Here is a 22040-nt window from a genome sequence, read left to right on the forward strand (position 1 = left end):
TCAAGGGAAAACTAAAAGTTGTAAGGTAATTAAACCAGGAGAGAGAAACAGGAAACGTGTGAATAAAATGTTAGTGCAGAGGGACAGGTTAGGATGTGTAGTCCAAATAAACCTTCTTTATGCAAACACTTGGAGGATACGGAGTCAACTGCATGAATTTCAGGCACAAATTCACTTGGAGGGTATGATATGGTAGTCATTACAGAGACATGGCTGCAAGATGGTCAGAACTAAATGTGCCAGGTTATAAGGTCCACAGGAAGGATCGGGAAAAATGTAGTGGGGGAGGAGTAGCCTTAATGATAAGGATGAAATAACTTCCGTAATAAGAGAGCATAAACAAGAGGTAAGCAGGCAAAGGAAACATTATGGGTAGAATAAAGAAATATAAAAGGATTTAAGTATTGGGAATTGTGCATAGGCCCCCTGGTAGTGGATGTGAAGTGGTCAATTGTATAAAAGCAAAAAAGTATGTAGCAAAGGCCGAGTGGTTTTAATGGAGGATTTTAACTTTCATGTAAATTGGGAAAAGCAGACTAGTACATGTTAGAAAGGTAGTGAATTTCTAGAGTGTGTCCGGGATAAATAAAATGGTATGTCCTAGAACCAACAAGTGGACAGTTCATGTCAGATTTACTAATGAGTACTGAGCCAGATTTAGTGAACAGCTTAACAGTGCATGAATGCTTATCTAATATTGATCATAATATGATCGAATTCAACTTAGGGTTTGAAAGGGAGAAACATGAATCAGCTATTAAGATTCTAGATTTTGGTAAGGCTGCCTTCAATGGGATGTAACAGGAACCTTCAACTGCAAACTGGGAAAATCCTTTAATGACAGAGATCAATGGGAGGTAATCAAAAAAGTATTTAATGTGATACTGAACCAGTTCACAGGCTGAAAAAGAGCAAGAGTTCTACTTGCAAAAAAGACAGCAATGGAGAACTAAAGAAATGTGAGACAACATAAAATTAAAATATAAAAGAATCCAAAATTGCTCAAAAGAGAAGCACAGAATCTGGCAAATAGTAAAAATACAAAGTACAGCAAAGTATAATAAAAACCAATAGTAAGAGCTCTAAAAAGGGCATACGAGAAGAAACTTGCAAGGAAAAGCAAAATCAACACAGAAAACTGTTACACTTAAACTAGGGAAAAAGAGGATGATCAGAAGCATTGTGGACCCCTTGAAAACTGATAACAGCAATGTTGTCAGTGATAAGGAAATGGCAGACATGCTGAATATTTATATTGCATTAGTAGTTTCAGAAATGGAAGAGGTAAGTATGCCAAATGTCCCAAGGAATCGGCGACAGGGACTCAAGAAATTTAACATAAGCAAGATAACTGCGATGGAGAAAGTAACATGGCTAAAGAGTAACAAACCCCAAGACCAGATGGTTTCCACCCCAGGGTTTTAAAGGACGCAGGTGAGAACACTGCGGAAGTCATAACTATAACCTTTCAAAGCTCTCTTGATTCAGGAACTGATACTTTAGGTTGGAAAATTTGTGCATGGCCCTCCACTATTTAAGAAAGGTGAGAGAGGGAAACCAGGGAATTATAGGAAAATTGTGACCATAATATGGCAGAATTTTACATTACGTTTGAAAGTGAGATAGTTCATTCTGAAACTAGGGTCTTAAATTTGAACAAAGGAAGTAAGGAAGGTATGAGGGGCAAGTTGGCTATGGTGGATTGGGAAAATACATTAAAAGATTTGACGGTAGCCAGGCGATGGCTAGTATTTAAAGAAGTATTACATAGTCTATAACAAATATACATTCCTCTAAGACACAAAAACCCAATAGGAAAGGTGAATCAACCGTGGCTAACAAAAGAAGTTAAGGATTGCATTAGATCAAAGGAAATGGCTTATAATGTTGCCAGAAAAAGTGGTCAGCCAGAGGATTGGGAATGATTTAGAATCCAGCAAAGGATGACTAAAAAACTGATTAAAAAAAAAGGGAAAAGAGAATATGAATGCAAACTAGCGAGTAACATAAAAGTTCTTTAGGTATGTGAAAAGGAAAAGATTAGCAAGGACAAATGTGGGTCCACTATGGGCAGAGCCAGGACATGGTCGATGGAATATAATGTGAATAAACGTGAAGTTATCCACTTTGGTAGAAAGAACAAAAAGGCAGGGTATTTCTTAAATGGCGATAGGTTGGGAAGTGTTGATGTCCAAAGGGACCTGGGTGTCCTTGTTCACGAGTTACTAAAAGCTAGCATGCAGGTGCAGCAAGCAATTAGTAAGGCAAATGGTATGTTGGCCTTCATTGCAAGGGGATTTGAGTACAGGAGTAAAGATGTCTTGCTGCAAATGTATAGAGCCTTGGTGAGACCATACCTGGAGTATTGTATACAGTTCTGATCTCCTTATCTAAGGAAGGGTATACTTACCGTAGAGGCAGTGCAATAAAGGTTCACCAGACTTATCCCTGGGATGGCAATGTTGTCTTATGAAGGGAGATTGAGGAAACTGGGCCTGTATTCTTTACAGTTTCAAAGAATGAGAGGTGATCTCATTAAAACTTAAAAATTCCTACAGGGTGTGACAGGGTAGATGTGGTTATGATGTTTCCCCTGGCTGATGAGTCGAGAACCAGGGGACACAGTCACAGAATAAGGGGCAGGCCATTTAAGACTGAGATGAGGAGGAATTTCTTCACTGAGAGGGTGGTGAATCTTTGGAATTCTCAACCGCAGAGGTCTGTGGAAGCTCAATCACTGAGCATGTTCAGAAATCGATAGGATACGAATGACATCAAGGGATATGGGGATAGTGGGGAAAATGGCGTACAGGTAGATGATCAGCCATGATCTGTTTGAATGGTGGAGCAGGCTCAACGGACTGAACGGCTTACTCCTGCTCTTATGTTCCTATAGGCCAGTTATCTTAACTTTTGATGTCAGGAAATTGAGAGTCTCCAGTTAAGGACAGGGTGAATGAATACCTTGAACATTTTCAGTTAGTCAGAAAGAGCCAGGATATGTAAAGGGTAGGTCATGCTTGACAAATCAGATTAAATTTTTTTGAAAAGATGACTGAAGTAGTGTACAGGAGAATACCTATGGATGTTATTTATATGGACTTCAGAAGCCATTTGATAAAGTCCTTCATAAGAGTCTGTTAGCCAAAGTTGAAGCTCATGGAATTGAAGGCAAATTGTCGACCTGGTTAGTCAACTGGCTGAGACACAGGAGACAGAGAATAGGATGAACTGGCAGGCAGTATAATTAGCAGGATGTGACTAGTGCAATGTTCCCTGTAAGATACACAGGCACGCAGCAACCCGAAAGTGCCTGCACAGGCTGCGTACAAGTTAGCCTTTAAGTTGCCAGGCAAAACAATTTAAATAAACTTAAATAAACCCATGCACTCAAAAAAAGAAATTGAGGCAACGTTGGACTAGTGGTGTCCTGCAAGACCAAAACTATTCACTGTATATATTAATGACTTAGTTGATAGGATACAGAGCCACATATTCAAATTTGCCAATGACAGAAAGATAGGCAATATTGTAAGCAGTGTGGATGGAAGTGTAAAATTCCAAAATGTTATTGATAAATTAAATGAAGGGACATAACTGTGGCAAAGAGATTTCAATGTAGGCAAATATGAGGTCATCAACTTTGGACCTAAAAAAGGATAGAACAGGATACTTTCTAAATGTGAAAAGCTAGATACAGTAGAGGCTGCAAGATACTTGACGATTCAGGCATACAAATTATTAAAATGTCATGGACAGGTACAGAAAATAATCAAAAAGGCTAATGGAATGCTGGTCTTTATACCTAGAGGACTAGAAAACAAGGAGTTTAAAATCATGCTTCAGATATACAAAACACTGGTTAGACAACCTGGAGTACAGTGAGTGGTTCTGAGCACTACACATTAGGAAAGATATACTGGCCTTGAACTAAGTGCAACATAGATCTATTAGGATAATATCTGAATAAATTTGCAAGGAGAGATTAAACAAACTAGGGTGTATTTCCTGGAATTTAAAAGGATGATTTGATTGAAGTTTTTGAGATATTAAGGGGAACAAATAGGGTAGATTGAGAGAAACTATTTCCACTAGTTGAGTAGTCTCAGAATAGGGAGCAATAGGGGTCTAAAAATTAGAGACAGACCTTTCAAAAATGAAATTAGAAAACACTTCTTCATTCACTTCTTTCATGCAAAGGTGGTAGAGATTTGGAACTCACTTCCACAAACAGCAATTGATGTTAATTAAATTGCTAATTTTATAACTGAGATTGCTAAATTTTTTTAAGCCAAAGGTATTAAGGGGTATGGGACAAAGGTGGGTATAAGGAGTTAGGTTGCAGATCTGCCATGATCTCACTGAATGGCAGAACATGCTTCGGGGTCCAAATGGCCTATCATTTCTACCTACTCCTTCCTACATTCCTAAATTTAAATTCTATCTAAAGAGAGCATTTCATATCAGTTTGATTCAGCTGTAGCACTTTCAACTGATTCAGAAAATCAAAGGGCCAAGCCCCAGTTTATTCTGACACATAATCTCATCAGACAGTTCAGTACAGTGCAGTACTGAGCGTTGCATTATCAAAGCTGCTGCCTTTTGATGACGGATTAAAAAGGGAGCCGTTTGCCTGGTCACGTGGATGTAAAAGATCCCACGGCACTTTTCTGAACAGCATTATGCGATGCTCTTAATGTATCATCTCAAGTTGTTCCCAATAATGTCAGTGACAGACCTGTTTTATTCTTTCATATGATGTGGGCATCATTGGCAAGGTCAACATTTGTTCCTCATCCCTAATTGCCCTTGAACTTGGCATTCTAGGCCATTTCAGAGGGCTGTTAGGAGTCAACCGCATTGCTGTGGGTCTGGAGTCATATGTAGGCCAGACCAGGTAAGGACAGCAAATTTCCTTCCCTAAAGGGCATGAGTGAACCAGTTGGGTTTTTATGACAATCAATGATAGTTTGATGGTCACCATTCCTGAAACTAGCTTTCATTTCTACATTTTATTAATTGAATTTAAATTTCACCAATTCAACACGATCATGGCTGATCTTGGGCTTCAACTCCATTTTCCTGCCCGTTCCCCATATCCCTTAATTCCCTGAGAGACCAAAACTCTGTCCATCCCAGCCTTAAATGTATTCAATGATGAAGCATCCACAACCCCTCTGTTGTAGAGAATTCCAAAGATTGACAACCCTTTGAGTGAAGGAATTTCTCCATATCTCAGTCCTGAATGATCAGCCCTTTACCCTGAGACTGCGCCACGTTGTTTTAGATTCCCTGACCAATAAAACCTCAGCGTCTACCCTATCAAGCCCCTTCAGAATTTCATAGGTTTCAATGAGATCGCCTCTCATTCTTTTAAACTCCAGAAAATATAATCCCAATTTACTCAGCCTCTCATTATAGGAAAAACCCCTCATCCCAATTTAGTGAACCTTCGCTGTACCACCTCCAATGCAAGGGTATCCTTTCTTAAATGTGGATACCAAAACTGCACACAGTACTCCAGATGTGGTCTCAGCAAAGCCCTGTACATTTATTCTTGTATTCCAACACCTTTGTAATAAAGGCCAACATGCCATTTGCTTTCCTAATTGCTTGCTGCACCTGCATGCTAACTTTCTGCTTTCCTTGTACAAGCACACCCAAGTCTCTTTGAACATCAACATTTACAAGTTTTTTACCTTATAAAAAACAATAGCCTGGGCCTCTAGCTTTATACTCCAGTGACATTACTGCTATGCCACCATCTCCCCATAGAAAGCAATAATTTTTAAAAAGATATTTGAATTCCCAGTGACTGACTAGGAGGATCACACAACAATGTTTCAAGTTTTAAGACTTTAACTGTAACAAACAAGCTAAAAGCACCATTGACCAAACACTATTTCAGCAGGCAACTTATACTCTAAACTACAGAAAAGATTCCTCATTTAACTTTTAAAACTTTTAAGTATACGCTTCACTCTACAGGAACCAGGCTATCCTCAGCTCCCGATGGCTTGCTTCCTTTTCGAGCTACATAAATTCTAACCCCGAACTGACTTTCACATTGATGATTAACCTGGAGGTTCCTCCTTCCAGCCAAAGCTAGGTGAATCTTCCAGCCTTATTTAAAACCTCACCAACTTGGTCTCTTCAATCTGAGAGCGGGCTCCCGCCCGCATTCTGCGTAGTGAACAATGAGACTGGCTGCATCTATCTCTCTGCTCTCTTTCTCAGAGTCCAGCAGACTGACCATGTCTGTGAGGTTCAGGGATTTCTGAAGAAAACCTGCAACCCCATTCTACAATCCATCCCAAATCCCATCTCCATGGAAACATGAATCACATGGGCCTTGTATCCAGGTAGAAATGCTAATTAGCTATCCTTCAGACCCTCAACTCCATTTTATCTTGAAATTAAATAAACTGTTTCAGGTACAACCGTTTACAAAGCCTCCCTATGAGACTTGGGGAGACTAACACAATCAGCTTGTCTACTCTTGCCATTGTCGACAGATATGAATATTTTGCACCTTCTTCTCAGTAAAACAATCTGGATCTTTAACAACTAAGTCACCCAAACTTTTCTTTTACATTTCATAATTAAGTAATAAAACAGTTAGTTTTAGAGATAGCTAGCATGCAAGAAGGCCTAGAACAACCTACCGGAACTGGCAAATCTTTGGACACATTAAATAGAATTCAGAACAGGTCACATGACCCTCTTCATTCCTCTATTTTACCCTAAATTAAAGAGACAATGCCAGAACATAACAATCTTTTAAACTTTGTATTTGTAACACCACACTTAAAGGATTTGCACAAGGTTCCAAGTTTCAAGACTTTTACTGAAATACACTAAAAGCAACATCAACTAAACATTAATTAGTAGGCAACTAATACACTAAACTACAGAAAAGATGTCTCTTATTAATTTCTCAACACAACTTATGACCCCATGCTGCATTTATATGTTACATTAGGCTCTCCACAGATAGGCTCTTCACAGGACCCAGTCCAAAGCTACCCCAGCTCCCCAGGGCTTACTTCTTCACATTTCACTGAATTGTAACATTCAGTGACCGAAGGTCCTTTTACTCAGCTTTCTGAGAAATCCTGAACCGGCTTCCTGCAGCACAGTTAACTCCGATGATTCATTCTCCCACCCCTGGCCACGCCAGGACGAAGCTTTCAGAATTCTTAAAATTCCTGTCAGGTCCCCCTCTTCAACCACAGGACCAGTTGCCACCAGCTTTCCGCCTGATAGTTAACACAGAACAGCCTTTTTGCTGCTGCTTGCAGCCACTGTTGTCTCTCTCTCTCTGGGACTCTCTGTTCCTGTTCAAAGATACTGAGGCAGAAAGCTTGCAAAAACAGGAACATTTGCTCCTGCCTTTGTTTGCAGGTGTTAAACCTGGCATGTATATTAAAGCACTCGACCTGGGCCTTAAATTAAAGGGACAGTTTAAATACTGTCATCTTATAAAAATTTCACATTTGTAACACTGTAACTAACAGCACTTCTCCCTAATGTTAGCTACCTCAAAATGCTCTGCCCAGCCACAAATCAAGTTCTAAAATGGTATAATCTACAATTACACCGTTAGTCTCCTTCATAGTTCAGTTCATTTACTGGAAGACAAATGTTTGAATTTTCACACATTGCTCTACCATCCCAGCCCAGAAATTATGATTTGCTTTATCATTCCACACAACTGCCAACTGCAAATACCTCCCAAGTCTCCTGAGAATTTCTCTATCCTATTTGGGGCATTGTAAGTAAGGAGGCTTGACAGCAACAGCAGGAGTGGGAGCCATTGTCAGAGCAAATATCTACAAGCAGAGACTGAAACAGACTTGCATGCTGCAAGACAGATAACCTGGATTCCTAATATAGAATAAGTAAAAACACATTCCAAAAACCAGACAAGAATCAACTTTTCTCAAAGTTCAAACCTCCGGCCATAATTTTTCAGTCTTCCTTAGACTCAAGGTGGTGTCAGAGGACTGGAGAATTGCAAACGTTATGTCCTTGTTCAAAAACAGGTGTAAAGATAAGCCCAGAAACTGCAGGTCAGTTAGTTTAACTTTGGTAGTGAGGAAACTTCTTGAAACAATAATTTGGGACAAAATTAATAGTCACATGGACAAATGCAGGTTAATTAAGAAAAGCCTGCACGGATTTCACAAGGGAAAATCATGTTTAACTAATTTGCTGGAGTTTTTGAAGAAGTGACAGAGGGTTGATAAGTACAATGGCGTTGATGTGGTGTACATGAACTTCCAAAAAGCATTTGAAACAGTGCCACACAACAGACCTGTGAACAAAGTTATAGTTCATGGAACAAAAGGCACAATAGCAATATGGATACAAAATTGGCTGAATGACAGGAAACAAAGGGTAGTGGTTAATGGATGCTTTACGGGCTGGAGGGCAGTTGTAGTGGAGATCCCCATGGGTCAATGTTGGGGCCTTTGCTTTTCCTGACATATATTAATGACCTAGACCTTAGTGTACAGGGCACAATTCAAAATTTGTGGATGCTAGAAAACTTGGAAGCATTGTGACTTCGAGGAGGACAGTGTAGAACTTCAAAAGGACATAGACAAGTTGGTGGAATGGCAGACAGGTGGCGGATGAATTGCAATGCGGAGAAAAGTGAAATAATTCATTTTGGTAGGAAGAACATGGAAAGACAATATAAAATGAAGAGTACGGGGGAGACAGTGGTGTAGCAGTAATGTCACTGGATTGGTAATCCAGAAGCTAATGCTCTGGGGACATGGGTTCAAATCCCATCATGGCAGCTGGTGGAATTTAAATTCAATTAACAAATCTGGAACTGGAAACTAGTCTCAGTAATGGTGACCACAAAACTTTCATCAATTGTCATAAAAACCCATCTGGTTCACTAATGCCCTTTAGGGAAGGAAATCTGCCATCCTTACCTGGCCTGGCCTACATGTGACTCCAGACACATTGCAATGGAATTGACTCTTAACTGCCTGCTGAAATAGCCTAGCAAGCCACTAAGTTCAAGGGCAATTAGGGATGGGCAACAAATGCTGGCTATGTCAGTGACGCCCGCATACCATGAAAGAATAAAGAAAAAGAAACTCCCTAAAGGGGATGCAGGAGCAGGGGGACCTGGGTGTATATGTGCATCCAGAAGGCTGAGGATTATGTGGATAGCACGTTTAGAGAAGTGGTCACACCGCAGCTAAGAAGTACACAGGCAGAGAGGGAATGGGTGACTGACAGAGTGTCTAAGAGGAAAAGGCAGGTAGTGCAGGAATCCCTTGAAGCTATCTCGCTCTCTAACTGCTTTTCTATTTTGGACACTAGTGAGCGAGATGGTTCCTCAGAGGATCGTAGCAAGAGCCAAGTTTGTGGCACCATGGTGGCTCAGCTGCACAGGAGGGGTGGAGGAAGAGTGAAAGTGCTATAGTGGTATGGGATTCCATAGTTAGAGGAGCAGACAGGCATTTCTGTGGCCATAGACATGACTCCAGGATGGTATGTTGCCTCCCTGGAGCTCGGGTCAAGGATGTCTCAGAGCAGTTGTAGGACATTCTTTTTGGGGGCTGGCGAGCAACTGGAGGTTGTGGTCCACATTGCGACCAATGACATAGGTAGGAAAAGGGACAAGGTCCTGAAAGCAAATTTTAGGTAGTTAGGAAGGGAATTAAAAAGCAGGACCTCAAGAGCAGTAATCTCAGGATAACTCCCAGTGCCATGTGCTAGTGAGCATAAGAATAAGAAGATTGAGCAGTTCAACACATGGCTGGAGAAATGGAGTAGGAGGGAGGGCTTTAGATTTCTGAGGCTTTGGGATCGGTTCTGGGACAGGTGAGACCTGTACAAGAAGGATGGGTTACACCTTAACAGGACTGGGACTAATGTCCTCACGGGAAGGTTTGCTAGTGCTGTTGGAGAGGGTTTAAACTAGATTGACAGGGAGATGGGAACCTTAGGGGAAATTCTGACTACAGGGGAGGAAAACTGGCAATGGGAAGTAGTGAAGTATCAACTGATGATGTGGATATATTAGAGAGTAGTATCAAGGCGGATAGAATACTTGGAGCTTTTGATAGAATTAGAGTAGGCAACAGTAAGTCATTAGATGGGGTCAGAATAAAGAGGAAAGTAAAAAAGCCTAAATCAGGACTAATGTGCATGTATGTGAGTGCACAGAGTGTGGTTACTAGGATTGGTGAACTGCGGGCACAAGTTGACAAATGGAATTATGATATTATTGTTTTAACAGAGAGCTGGCTCAAAGAAGAGCAGCACTAGGTGTTAAATATTCCTGGGTACAAGGTGTTTAGGAGAGACAGAAAAGGAAGAAAAGAGGGGGGAGTGGCAATATTGATTAAAGATGGCATCACAGTACTGCAGAGAGAGGATGTTCCAGAGGGGTCAAGGACGGAATCTCTCTGGCTAGAGGTAAGGAATGAAAAAGGTGCAGTAGCATTGATTGGTGTAGTTATGGACCACCAACTAGTGGAAGGGATGTGGAGAAACAGATTTGAAAATAAATTATGGAGAGGTGCAAGAATCATAGTGTAATCATAATGGGGGACTTTAATTATCTAAATATAGACTGGGATAGGAATAGTACAAAGGGACAAGAGGGGCAAGAGTTCCTGGAATGCGTTCAAGATAATTTTCTGCAGCAGTATGTTTCCAGTCCAAAGAAAGGACATGCACTTTTGGACCTGGTTCTGGGGATTGAGTTGGCCCAAGTGGATCAAATATCAGTGGGAGAGCCTCTAGGGGACAGTAACCATTGTATCATAAAGTTTAGGTTAAGCATGGAAAAAGACAGGGAACAATCCAGAGCAGGGATAATTAACTGGGGGAAAGCCAACTTCGGTGGGATGAGAATGCATCTGAGTCGAGTGAGTTGGAATCAAATGTTGGCAGAAAAGGCAGTGGCTGCACAATGGGCCACCTTCAAAGAAAAAGTAATGCAGGCAGTGGTCAAGGTATATTCCCTTGAAGGAGAACACTAGGACAAATAAATCCAGAGTGCCCTGGATGACGAGAGAGGTAGAGGGAAGGATGAAAAGGAAGAAGTGCGCGTATGACAGATGTCAGATAGAAAATACAGTGGAGAATTAGGCTGAATATAAAAATACCAAAGGGGAAGTGAAGAAACTAACAAGAAAAGCAAGGAGAGAGCATGAAAAGACGCTGGCAGTAAACATAAAAGGGAATCCCAAGGTCTTCTATAAGCATGTAAATAATAAAAGGGTGGTAAAAGAAAGAGGAGCGCCAATTAGGGACAAAAAAGGGGACTTGCATGTGGAGGCTGGAGAAACAGCATAAGTGTTGAATGTGTACTTTGCACCTGTGGTTGAGGTGAGAGAGGAGGTAACTGGTACACTAGAAGAACTTACAATTGAGAGGAAGGAGGTGTTGGTAAGGCTATTTTTACTTAAAATAGATAAGGTACCAGGACCGGATGAGATGCATCCAAGGTTGCTGAGGGAAGTAAGAGTGGAAATTGCAGAGGCACTAGTGATAATCTTCCAGTCTTCCTTAGACACAGGGGAGGTGCCAGGGGATTGGAGAATTGTGAATGTTACATCCTTGTTCAAAAAGGGATGCAAGGATAAAGCTGGCAACTACAGACCAGTCAGTTTGACCTCAGTGGTAAGGAAACTTCTGGAAACTATAGTATGGGATAAAATCAATAGTCACTTAGACAAGTGCAGGATAATTAAGGAAAGCAAGCATAGATTCATTAAGGGAAAATCATGTTTAACTAACCTGCTGGAATTTTTTGAGGAGGTAACAGAGAAGATTGATAAGGGAAAAGCTGTTGATGTGGTGTATATGGATTTGATACAGTGCCACACAACAGACTTGTGAGCAAAATTCTAGGTCATGGAATATAAGGGAAAGTAGGCATTTGGATAAGAAATTGCCTGAGTGATAGGAAACAGAGAGTAGTGATAAATGGTTGTTTTTCAGATTGGAGGAAGGTTTGTAGTGGAGTTCCCCAGCGGTCAATGTTGGGACTCTTGCTCTTCCTGATATATATTAGTGAGCTAGACTGTGGTGTGCAGGGCATGATTTCAAAATTTGCAGATGATATGAAGATTGGAAATGTTGGCAACTGTGACGGGGATAGTCTTGAACTTCAAAAGGTCATAGACATGTTGGTGGATTGGGCAGACAAGTGGCAGACGAAGTTCAATGCAGAGAAGTGTGAGGCAATTCATTTTGGCAGGAAAAATATGGTGAGACAGTATAAAATAATGGGAGAGCCTCTAAACGAGGTGCAGAGGGACCTCGGTGTATACGTACATACATCATTGAAGCTGGCAGGGCATGTTGACAGAGCAGTTAATAAAGCATATCGTATCTTAGGCTTTATGAATAGGGGCATTGAGTACAAGAGTAAGGAGGTCATGTTGAACTTGTATAAGACACTAGTTAGGCTTCATCTGGAGTACTACGTCCAGTTCTGGATGCCATACTTGAGGAAGGATGTGAAGGCATTGGAGAGAATACAGAGGAAATTCACAAGAATGATTCCAGGGATAAAGGACTGTAGCTATGATGATAGATTGGGACTCTTATCCTTGGAGAAAGGAGACTGAGAGGAGACTTGATAAGAGGTATTCAAGATCCTGAGGGATATGGACAAGGTGAATAGTTAGAAACTGTTCCCACTCAAGAGAACATCAAGAGCTAGAGGGCACAGATTCAAAATAATTGGCAAAAGAAGTAAATGTGATGTGAGGAAAAGATTTTTCACCCAGAGAGTGGTTGCAGTCTGGAACAAGCTTCCTGAAAGGGTGGTGGAGGCAGGTTCAATCAAAGTATTCAAAAGGGAATTGGATTGCTACCTGTAAAGAGAGAATGTACAAGGTTACGGGGATAAGGCAGGGGAGTGGGACTAAGTGGAATGCTCTTTCAGAGAGCCAGTGCAGACTTGATGGGCCAAATGGCCTCCTTCTGCACTGTAAAGATACTGTGATACTGTGAAGGTGGCAGAACAGGTTGAGAGAGCAGTTACTAAAGCATACAGTTCTGAAGGCTTTATTAATAGGGGCAAGAGCAAGGAGATTATGTTGAACTTGTATAAGACACTAGTTTGGCCTCAGCTGTTAAGCTCCAATAGCTGTTAGGCAATAAAGACCAAGACTGACTCCTTCGGATAATGTTTTATTTTTTGTTCATAAAACTCTCTACAGAGAGGACTAGTCTCGCTTGTTATCCCTTTCATTCTACCAAATGGGCACTTAGGTTGTTAACTAATAATTAGCAATTGAACTCTGTTTCACAGAATCACAGAATGTTACAGTGCAGAAGGAGGGCATTCAGCCCTTTGTGTCTGCGCCAGCACTCTGAATGAGCATTATGATTTCGTGCCATTCTCCTGCCTTTTCCCCGTACCCTTGCACATGTTTTCTATTCAAATAATCATCTAATGCCCTCTTGAATGTCCAGATTGAACCTGTCTCCACCACACTCCAGGCAGCGCATTCCAGACTCAAACCACTTCATGTTTGAAAAAGCTTTTCTCCTTTGCTTCTTTTGCAAATCACTTTAATCTGTGCCCTCTCATTCTCGATCCTTTTACAAGCGGGAACAGTTCCTCCCTATCTACTCTATCCAGTCCCCTCATGATTTTGAACACCTCCATCAAATCTCCTCTTAGCTTTCCCTTCTCCAAGGAGAACAGTCCCAACCTCTTCAATCTATCTTCATAACTGAAGTTTCTCATCCCTGGAAACGTTCTTGTCAACCTCTTCTGCACTCTCCAATGCGCTTACATCCTTCCTATCATTTGGTGCACAGAACTTTACACAATACTCCAGCTGAGGTCTAACTAGTGCCTTATATAATCTCAGCATAATCTCCCTGCTCTTGTACTCTATGCCCCTATTAATAAAGCCCTGGATACTGTATGCTTCATTAACTGCTCCCTCCGTCTGTCCTGCCACCTTCAATGATCTATGCACATATCCACCCAGGTCCCTCTGCTCCTGCATCCCCTTAAGAATTGTACCCCTTATTTTATATTGTCTCTCCATGTTCTTCCTATCAAAATGCATCACCTCACACTTCTCCGCACTGAACTTCATTTGCCACTTATATGTCCACTCCACCAACTTGTCCATGTCCTTTCGAAGTTCTATACTGTCCTCTTCACAGTTTACAATGCTTCCAAGTTTCGTATCATCTGCAAACTTTGAAATTGTCCCCTGCACACCAAGATCTAGATCATTAATATGTATCAGGAAAAGCAAGGGTCCCAATACCGACCCCTGGGGAACTCCACTACAAACCTTCCTCCAGCCTGAAAAATATCCATTGACCATTACCCTCTGTTTCCTATTACTCAGCCAATTTTGTATCCACGTTGCTACTGTCCCTTTTATTCCAGGAGCTATAACTTTTCTCACAAGTCTGTTGTTGTGGCACTGTATCGAGTGCCTTTTGAAAGTCTACGTACACCACATCAGCAGCACCCTCTCTCTTACCTCTTCAAAAAACTCCAACAAGTTGGTTTAACACGATTTCCCCATGAGAAGTCCATGCTGGCCCTTCCTAGTCAATCCACATTTTCCCATGTGACTAAGAATTCTATCCCGAATAATTATTTCAAGAAGCTTCCCCACCACTGAAGTTAAACTGACTGGTCAGTAATTGCTGGGCTTATCATTACAACCTTTTTTGAACAAGGGCATAATGTTTGCAATCCTCCAGTCCTCGGGCGCCTCCCCTGAGTCTAGAGAAGACTGAAAGATTATGGCCAGTGCCCCTGCAATTTCCTTTCTTACTTCCTTCAATATCCTTGGATGCATCTCATCCAGTCCTTGTGCCTTGTCAACTTTAAGTACCGACAGTTTATCCAACATTTCCTCCTTATCAATTTTGAACCCTTCCAGTGACAGAGTTTCCTTCTCTGTTACCTTGGCCTTGGTAGCATCTGCTTCCTTGGCAAAGACAGATGCAAAGTATTCATTTAACACCTCAGCCATGCCCCCTGCCTCCATGTATACATCCCCTAATCGGCCCTATTCCTTTTACCACCCTCTTACTATTTTTCTTCCCCAACAGATTCCCTTCTTCTTAAAAAAGAAAGTAATCCTCAAGTTTATATAATCACAAAAAAATCAATATATATTTTGCATTCAATAAATTCACCTTATTCCCCTCCTTAAAAAAGAGAGAACACATTATAGATATGTCCACACAAAAGGAGTTTTATTTTCTTCTTAAGGAAAAAGACGTCCCTCTTTGAGGAACTCTAATAACTTCTTGGAGCTCGCTCCTCTTTTGGTGAAGCAACCAGATAATTTGTAGCTGCTATCAATTCATTTGATCTTGGCAATCTCCTTATTCTCGAGCATCTGCTTTAAGCTTGCAGTGTCAATTCGCAATCTATTCTCGTTAACACACTTCGTAGAGTGAACATTTTCCCAAAGTTACTTATTATCTATAAGACATTCGATAGGTACCATTCCTGAATACCCTTTTTCATTTAAAATTTCTGCCAGTATCTTTGATATAAAGAATGCCATATCTACCGTCTCAACAAGGGCAAGAGTCTTCGCTGCCAATGTACATTTTACAACTCTTCATATCTTTTTAGATACCCATGCCAAAGGGCAGCATTTGTCTTTTTCCCCCGTGAGAAATATTATAAATCCTCCTGTGCTCGAAAATCCATCACATAGATTTGCATAAGACGCATCATTAAACACAATCAGTTTCATTTTTCCAAGATTACCCAAAGATGGGAATTTCAGAACACATTGAAAAATTAAAAACGGAGCAACGTTTCGTTTGCCCGAATGATTTATTCAGCCTTGAGATCGTTCATTTTAGTGCTCAATTCCAAAATGTCAAAACTGACGTCTGGCCTTGTTTGTTTGCTAAACCAACTGAGTTGCCCAATTTTACTTCTGAGTTCCTCTTTTTCCGTTTTAGAAGCTGCTGTATCTTTGAGAGGCCTTACCACGACTAATTGCAATGGGATTGACGTTCTCTAATTAGGGTTGCTGATACAAAAGGACGTGTGATCCACTCTGCCTGATTTCCAATCTAATGTACTTAGACAGACCAGAAGCCTGACTTCCAATTTTAAACTCCGTTCTGAACCCATTAATGACAACCATTTCAAATTCGCTACTATCACCCCACAAAAGATCATCTACATGCATCATAAAGATGCCTGCAAGTTTCCCTCCATGGTGCCAATGAAACATTGCCAGGTCTGTGTTCAACTGAGGACAGCCCAACTTTAATAAAACTGACCTTACTGAGAAATACCAAACTCTGGAAGCGACATTTAAACTGTATATGCATTTATTTAGCTTCCAGAGACTCTCTTCTGCGTTTGGCGTCTCTTTCGGTGGACGGAGAAAAATTTCCCCTTGAAGTTGATGTCCCTGCAAAAAGGCAGCTTTAATATCAATGGAATAACAGTTCCAAGAATTTGTAGCTAATAGAGCCAAAAAGATCTTCAGCATAACTTTTCCTGCCGTAGGTGAATCTACTCTTATATCCCAGTCACCTAATTTTTCTACAAACCCTCATGCCACTAGCCTGGCTGTAGCTTTATAAGTCCCATCAGGAAGCACCTTTACCGTGCATATCCATCTGTGAGAGAGAGCTGGTTGTGCCCTATCTGGCACCTCTGTGTATACCCCAAATTCTTTCCAACTATATAGCTCTTGCTGTTTGGCATCCTTTATCAATTTATTATCTAATTGGTTTGAAGCCACTAGGACATCTCAATTACATGGGCTTTGGCTCCTTGTAACATTACTAGTCTGAGCAACATTCCTTGATCCTGTTAAGCTACGCCCTCTATCACGCTCCAGGCTGTTATAGTTTGATCTCCCTTGCCCATTTATAGATGTTTTTTCAACAGTTCGTGATCTCTTCCTCGAGGCATGTTCATTCCCAGGCCCACTGTCTGAACTGATACTGCGTTTCTGTGCCTTCCATTTTTGTACTTCATGTTCTCAATCCACAGGCCTAACTTCCTGTCCTTTATCTCGTACATTTAACCAGTTTTTATATTTCCAGTGGCCTTCCCTGCTCTACCTACAATCGTCGCATCCCGCCATTGACTAGCCCCCTCTGGCAGGTGTGTAGCTTTAGTGCCAGCTTTCGGCAGTTGTTCTCTGGGGCAAATCGCCTCATCTTGTTCGTCTGAATTACTCTCTCCATCTTCAGATACCCTGTTAGCTTCAGTTACCTGGTCCTCACAATCATGCATCATATAGGTATGAGAAGTACATGGTTCCTCATCACTTCCTACAACAATTTCCGAACCCGCAAATTTGTAGTCTGTGCCAACTAACCTTGATGAATGTACCCGAATAGTCTGGTTTCCATGTTGTAGAATTACTGTTTTACCATCTTTACCTATAATCTTTCCCGGGCCTTTCCACTCTTCAAGTCCTTCTTAGTGCCATAGAGGTCTACAGCACAGAAAAAGGCCCTCCGGCCCATCGAGTCTGCACTGGTCAAACAAGCACCTACCTATTCTAATCCCATTTTCCAGCACTAGGCCCATAGCCTTGTATGCCATGGCATCGCAAGTGCACATCCAAATACTCTTTTATAGTATACCCTGTCTCCCAGATTGAAAATAGTTTTCGATGGTTGTACATTGTGTCTTAGAGCTCACCAAATTCTTTCTGAAATTTTGGCTTTAAGGAATGCTCTTCTCCCCACGTGGTGCACTTAAATGCTCAGAAAAGGTACGGCTAATCGTAGTTCCCTCCCAAGCTGGGGGATGATCACTCAGGACTGAAGGAATTTTGGGGTTTCTACCCAAAACCAACTGATACGGACTATAGCCTCCAACCATCTACAGTGAATTCTTAGCATGGACAGCCTATGCTAGAGCTTACATTAAATTACGGTTTGGCCTATCCATCAGTATTTTACGAAGCATCTCAACTATCACCACGTGATTCCTTTCATACACTCCGTTACTAATAGGGCTTTCTGCTGCTGTATTCATAACGATTATATTCATGTTTTCGCATATATCCCAAAACTCATCGTTTGCAAATTCCCCCCCTCCTTATCAGCGAGGAATTTTGCCAGCGGTCCTAATCCGGTCCCTATCTACTTTTCCATTATCTGATCCGCAATTATTTTCTTTTCTTTACTGTGTGAGATTGTCAACTGGCTAAACCTTGTCACCAAATCTACGAAATGTAAAAAAAGAAAATATTTTCTTTATCCCACACCGTTAAATCCCTCGCTAAGGGCAGACTCAGACTACGGTGTCCTGTATTTCTTGCATATATCACATCTATCACTTATCTTCTCTATAAGTTTAGTGTACCGTCCATCCCTTAGCAAAATTTTTAATCTTTGTGAAGGGCTAGAAAACTGCCGATGCAATTTTAACGCAATTAGCTTTCTGTCTTCTAAATTCCTATCCCCTGATGTTAATAACACTTCTTTAATCTCCTTAGTATAAAAGTTAGGTTTCATTAAAGGAATACAATAGTGTCCAGATTGTGTAAATTGCAAATCCACAGATTTTCCAAGTACAATGACCTTCTCATTCTCCATGTCCAGCTTCATTTGTGCTTTCTTCATCGATGGCCTGCTCAGCAGTAATGGTATTTCGCTGGACACTATGTCCATACTGATGAAATGATTGACTCCAGCTATCTTACAGGAGATCACTACTCTTAAAGATTTTAGGGTATTATCATCTCCAAATCTAAAGCTGGTGGAACTCTCAAATTCATTAACCTTATTCCAATCCTTGTTATTTAAGGAGTCCAGGTAGCATTTTAACCAGTCTATTCCACAGACTATAGGTGTGCATCCACTATCTAGCACCGCACAGCTGAAGGACTCTGCAACCAAGGCATTCATCACCGGGCTGAAACTCCTTGTAACTAATACAATGCCCTCTCTTTGGTTAATATCTCCATCTTCTTCTTCCGAGTCTTCTGCCTCGTGTTTAATTTTGAACACCTTATTGTATCATTTAGGACAGTTCACTGCATAATGGTATTTTGAATTGCATCTAAAACACCGGCTGACCATACCCTGGGCATTTCTGGGGTACATCCTTTTGTTGTAATTCCCCAATTCTTTTCTCCTGCCATAACTGTCAAAGGTGTTTCTGTCCTCATTGTTTCTAGTTACAAATCTCCTTTTGTACTGAAGCCTGCGTCCTGTTTCTAGACGATCTTGCCATCCCGTTAACATTGTATCCTCCATTTTCTGTCTTACCACCGAATGACTCATTTGCGCCATGAACGCTGCTGGAAAGGAATGTTTCCCTGAGGAATTTTTTAAGAGCGTCTGACATCTGTTCTAACAGTGTGTGTTTTTCTGCAAATTAAACTCCCATCAAAACTAGAAGTCTGTCCGTATTCGATATTCTGGCACAGTCTAGTAACTTAAATGCCGGCACTGATTGGGAAATTTTCAGATGGAATTTTTGCAATCTTGCATATAGTTTACTGAATTCCATTGTGTAATCTTCTATGGAACAAGCCTCCAACTTTCTAAATTTGTCAAAATCTGACCATGCTTCGTAGGCACATAATAAGTCATCCTTCTGATAGATCTTATCCATAAAATCTAATAACGTTTCCAAACCTTCATCTGTGTCCAAATGCTCAGGCTCCAACTTCAAAAACACTTTGCATCCTATTTTGCTTTCATACGGTAGCGAAAGTGCCAAGGTCATTCCCTGTTTTTCTTTGGCAAGGACGTAACCCGTGTCCACATGGTTACTTCATTCTTCCATTGCTCATACGGTTGATGCTCAGAAAACATCGGTGGGTAATCATACCCCGACACTCTACATTTTGATTTAGCCATTTTTTAGTGACTCCAAACCACTCTGCTCTTAACGTTAACTCCAAATACAGCCTTTTGTCCGAAGAAAGCTTAGTTTCCAATCTTTTTACTTACAAGCAGCAACCATCTTCTGCTACCACTGTTAAGCTCCAATGGCTGTTAGGCAATAAAGACCAAGACTGACCCCTTCGGATAGAGTTTAATTTTAGTTCATAAAACTCTAGAGGACTAGTCTCACCTGTTATCCCTTTTACTCTTCTGAGTAACCAAATAAACTAAAGAAAACGAGGGATAAAGTAAGAAGCAGCCCCTAAAAGGGGTAACCAAATGGGTACTTAGGTTGTTAACTAATAATTAGCATTTACACTCCTTTAACTGTTTCCTTCCCCAACATCAGCTGGGGTATTGCATCAAGTTCTGGGTACCATACTTGAGGAAGGATGTGAAGGCATTGGAGAGAGTGCAGAAAAGATTCACGAGAATGGTTCCAGAGAAGAGGAACTTCAGTTATGAAGATAGGTTGGAGAAGTTGGAACTGTTTACCTTGGAAAAAAGGCTGAGAGATTTGATAGAGGTATTAAAAATCATGACGGCCCTGGACAGAGTAGACAGGGCAAAACTGTTTCCATTCGTGAAAGGAACGAGAAGGCGCAGGTTTAAAATAGTTGGCAAAGGAAGTAAAAGCGATACAAGGGAAAACTTTTTCACGCAACGAGTGGTTAAGATCTGGAATGCATTGCCTGGGATTGTGGTAGACGCAGGTTCAAGCAAAGCATCCAAAAGGGAATTAGACTGTTATCTGAAAAGGAAGAATATGCAGGGTTACAGGGAGAAAGCGGGAGAACAGCACTCAATTAATTGATCAGAGAGCTAGTGCAGACACGATGGGCCAAATGGCCTCCTTCTGCACTGTAACAATTCTAAAATGGTTTGGAGGAGGAAATTAAAAATCTATAAAACAATAAATTAGAATATGAAGGCGGTTAAGAGTCTGCGGTTATTCTATTATCCATAAGATTTCCCAATACCATCCCATCCCCACCACTCTCCTCCAGTAACACACCATATTGTAACAGTTACAGACTTCTGGAATTTAACTACGTGACCTGAACAACACGCTGCAACATCTCATAAAATGCAGCAACATAAAGGTTTTTTTGTGTGTTTGATGGCCTCAGTTTTAACAGGGTCACAAGCCGTCTCCTACTGGGCACTAAAGGCTATGTGGAAAAATAGACTGATTAACACTTGAGGTGGGAGTTTATCTGGTGGTAGAAGCAGGGCCTCCTCTCTACCCTGGGAGAGACTGGGGCTCTACTATGGCCTGGTCCACTTTGGGGAGAGATGAGAATTTGGTTTCACTCTGAGACTCAGTAAATGAATCAAACTCTCATTACCCACCCCGCTCCGACAAGCCAACTGGAAGTCCCACCTCCCCAGCTTATTAGTCAGTCCTGAGACGCGGTTACCATAGAAACCGAGATCCGATGGAGTTCCTTATTTGCTGAATAAAACGTCAATCAAATAGCCTACACATCACTTCCGCTGTCACATTCCGTTGCTCCCGCCCCGCGCGCTGTCTCTCCCCCTTGAATAAAAGTATTAACCGGAGAGCGGCTCACCATTTTCGGACCTTCTCGATCGCTGCCATCACCTTTTTGATATCATCTTTGGCCCGGCTGCGTGTCTCCGCTCTCACCGATCGTCCCGACATCTTTTCATCCGCGATTTTGTTCCAAAATAAAACTTTATCCTCTTGGCCGACAAGCGCGGATCCGATCACCGAGCCCAACTCTGCGCCTGTGCCGTGCGTCAGCTTGACGCAGAGCTGGGCACGTGCATGGTCAACGTCATCAGGACCTTCCTGCAAGGTTATTGCACATTGTGAATGAAGGGAGGCTGGGTTTAATCAGATCATGAAACGTCTTAGGGAGCTTCACAGGGGGAAAAAGGGAAATGGAAGTCAATACAGAGAAGTTGAATATAGGACTTAGCAGCAAGAGTAGGCCATTCAGCCCTTTGAGTCTGTTTTGCCATTCAACAAGATCATGGCTGATTTGATGTGGCCTTAACTCCACTTTTGTCTGCCCCATAACTGTTGACTCTCGTCTATTAAAAATCTGTCTAACTCTGGTTTGAATAAATTCAATGACCCAGCCTTCATTGCTCTCCGAGGAACAGAATAACACATACTAACGACCCTTTGAGAATAAAGAAAACCT

The 22040-nt window shown here is 41.4% G+C and overlaps 1 protein-coding gene across 3 annotated transcripts in view; it reads right to left on the reverse strand.

Moving 5' to 3' along the window:
• The window catches only part of LOC144684554 (B-cell CLL/lymphoma 7 protein family member B-like), a 48059-nt gene extending 26424 nt beyond the window's left edge, over positions 1-21635 (reverse strand). For 2 of the 3 annotated variants that reach the window (XM_078548473.1, XM_078548472.1), the window contains exon 1: positions 21441-21635. In XM_078548473.1, the coding sequence (XP_078404599.1) occupies positions 21441-21532 (92 nt within the window). In that variant the 5' untranslated portion in view covers positions 21533-21635. The remainder of the gene's footprint in view (positions 1-21440) is intronic. The other variant, XM_078548474.1, reaches the window with a different exon arrangement.
• Positions 21636-22040: the final 405 nt, after the last annotated feature.

Source organism: Cetorhinus maximus, chromosome 9 (genome assembly GCF_964194155.1).
Source record: "Cetorhinus maximus chromosome 9, sCetMax3.hap1.1, whole genome shotgun sequence".
Lineage (NCBI taxonomy): Eukaryota > Metazoa > Chordata > Chondrichthyes > Lamniformes > Cetorhinidae > Cetorhinus > Cetorhinus maximus.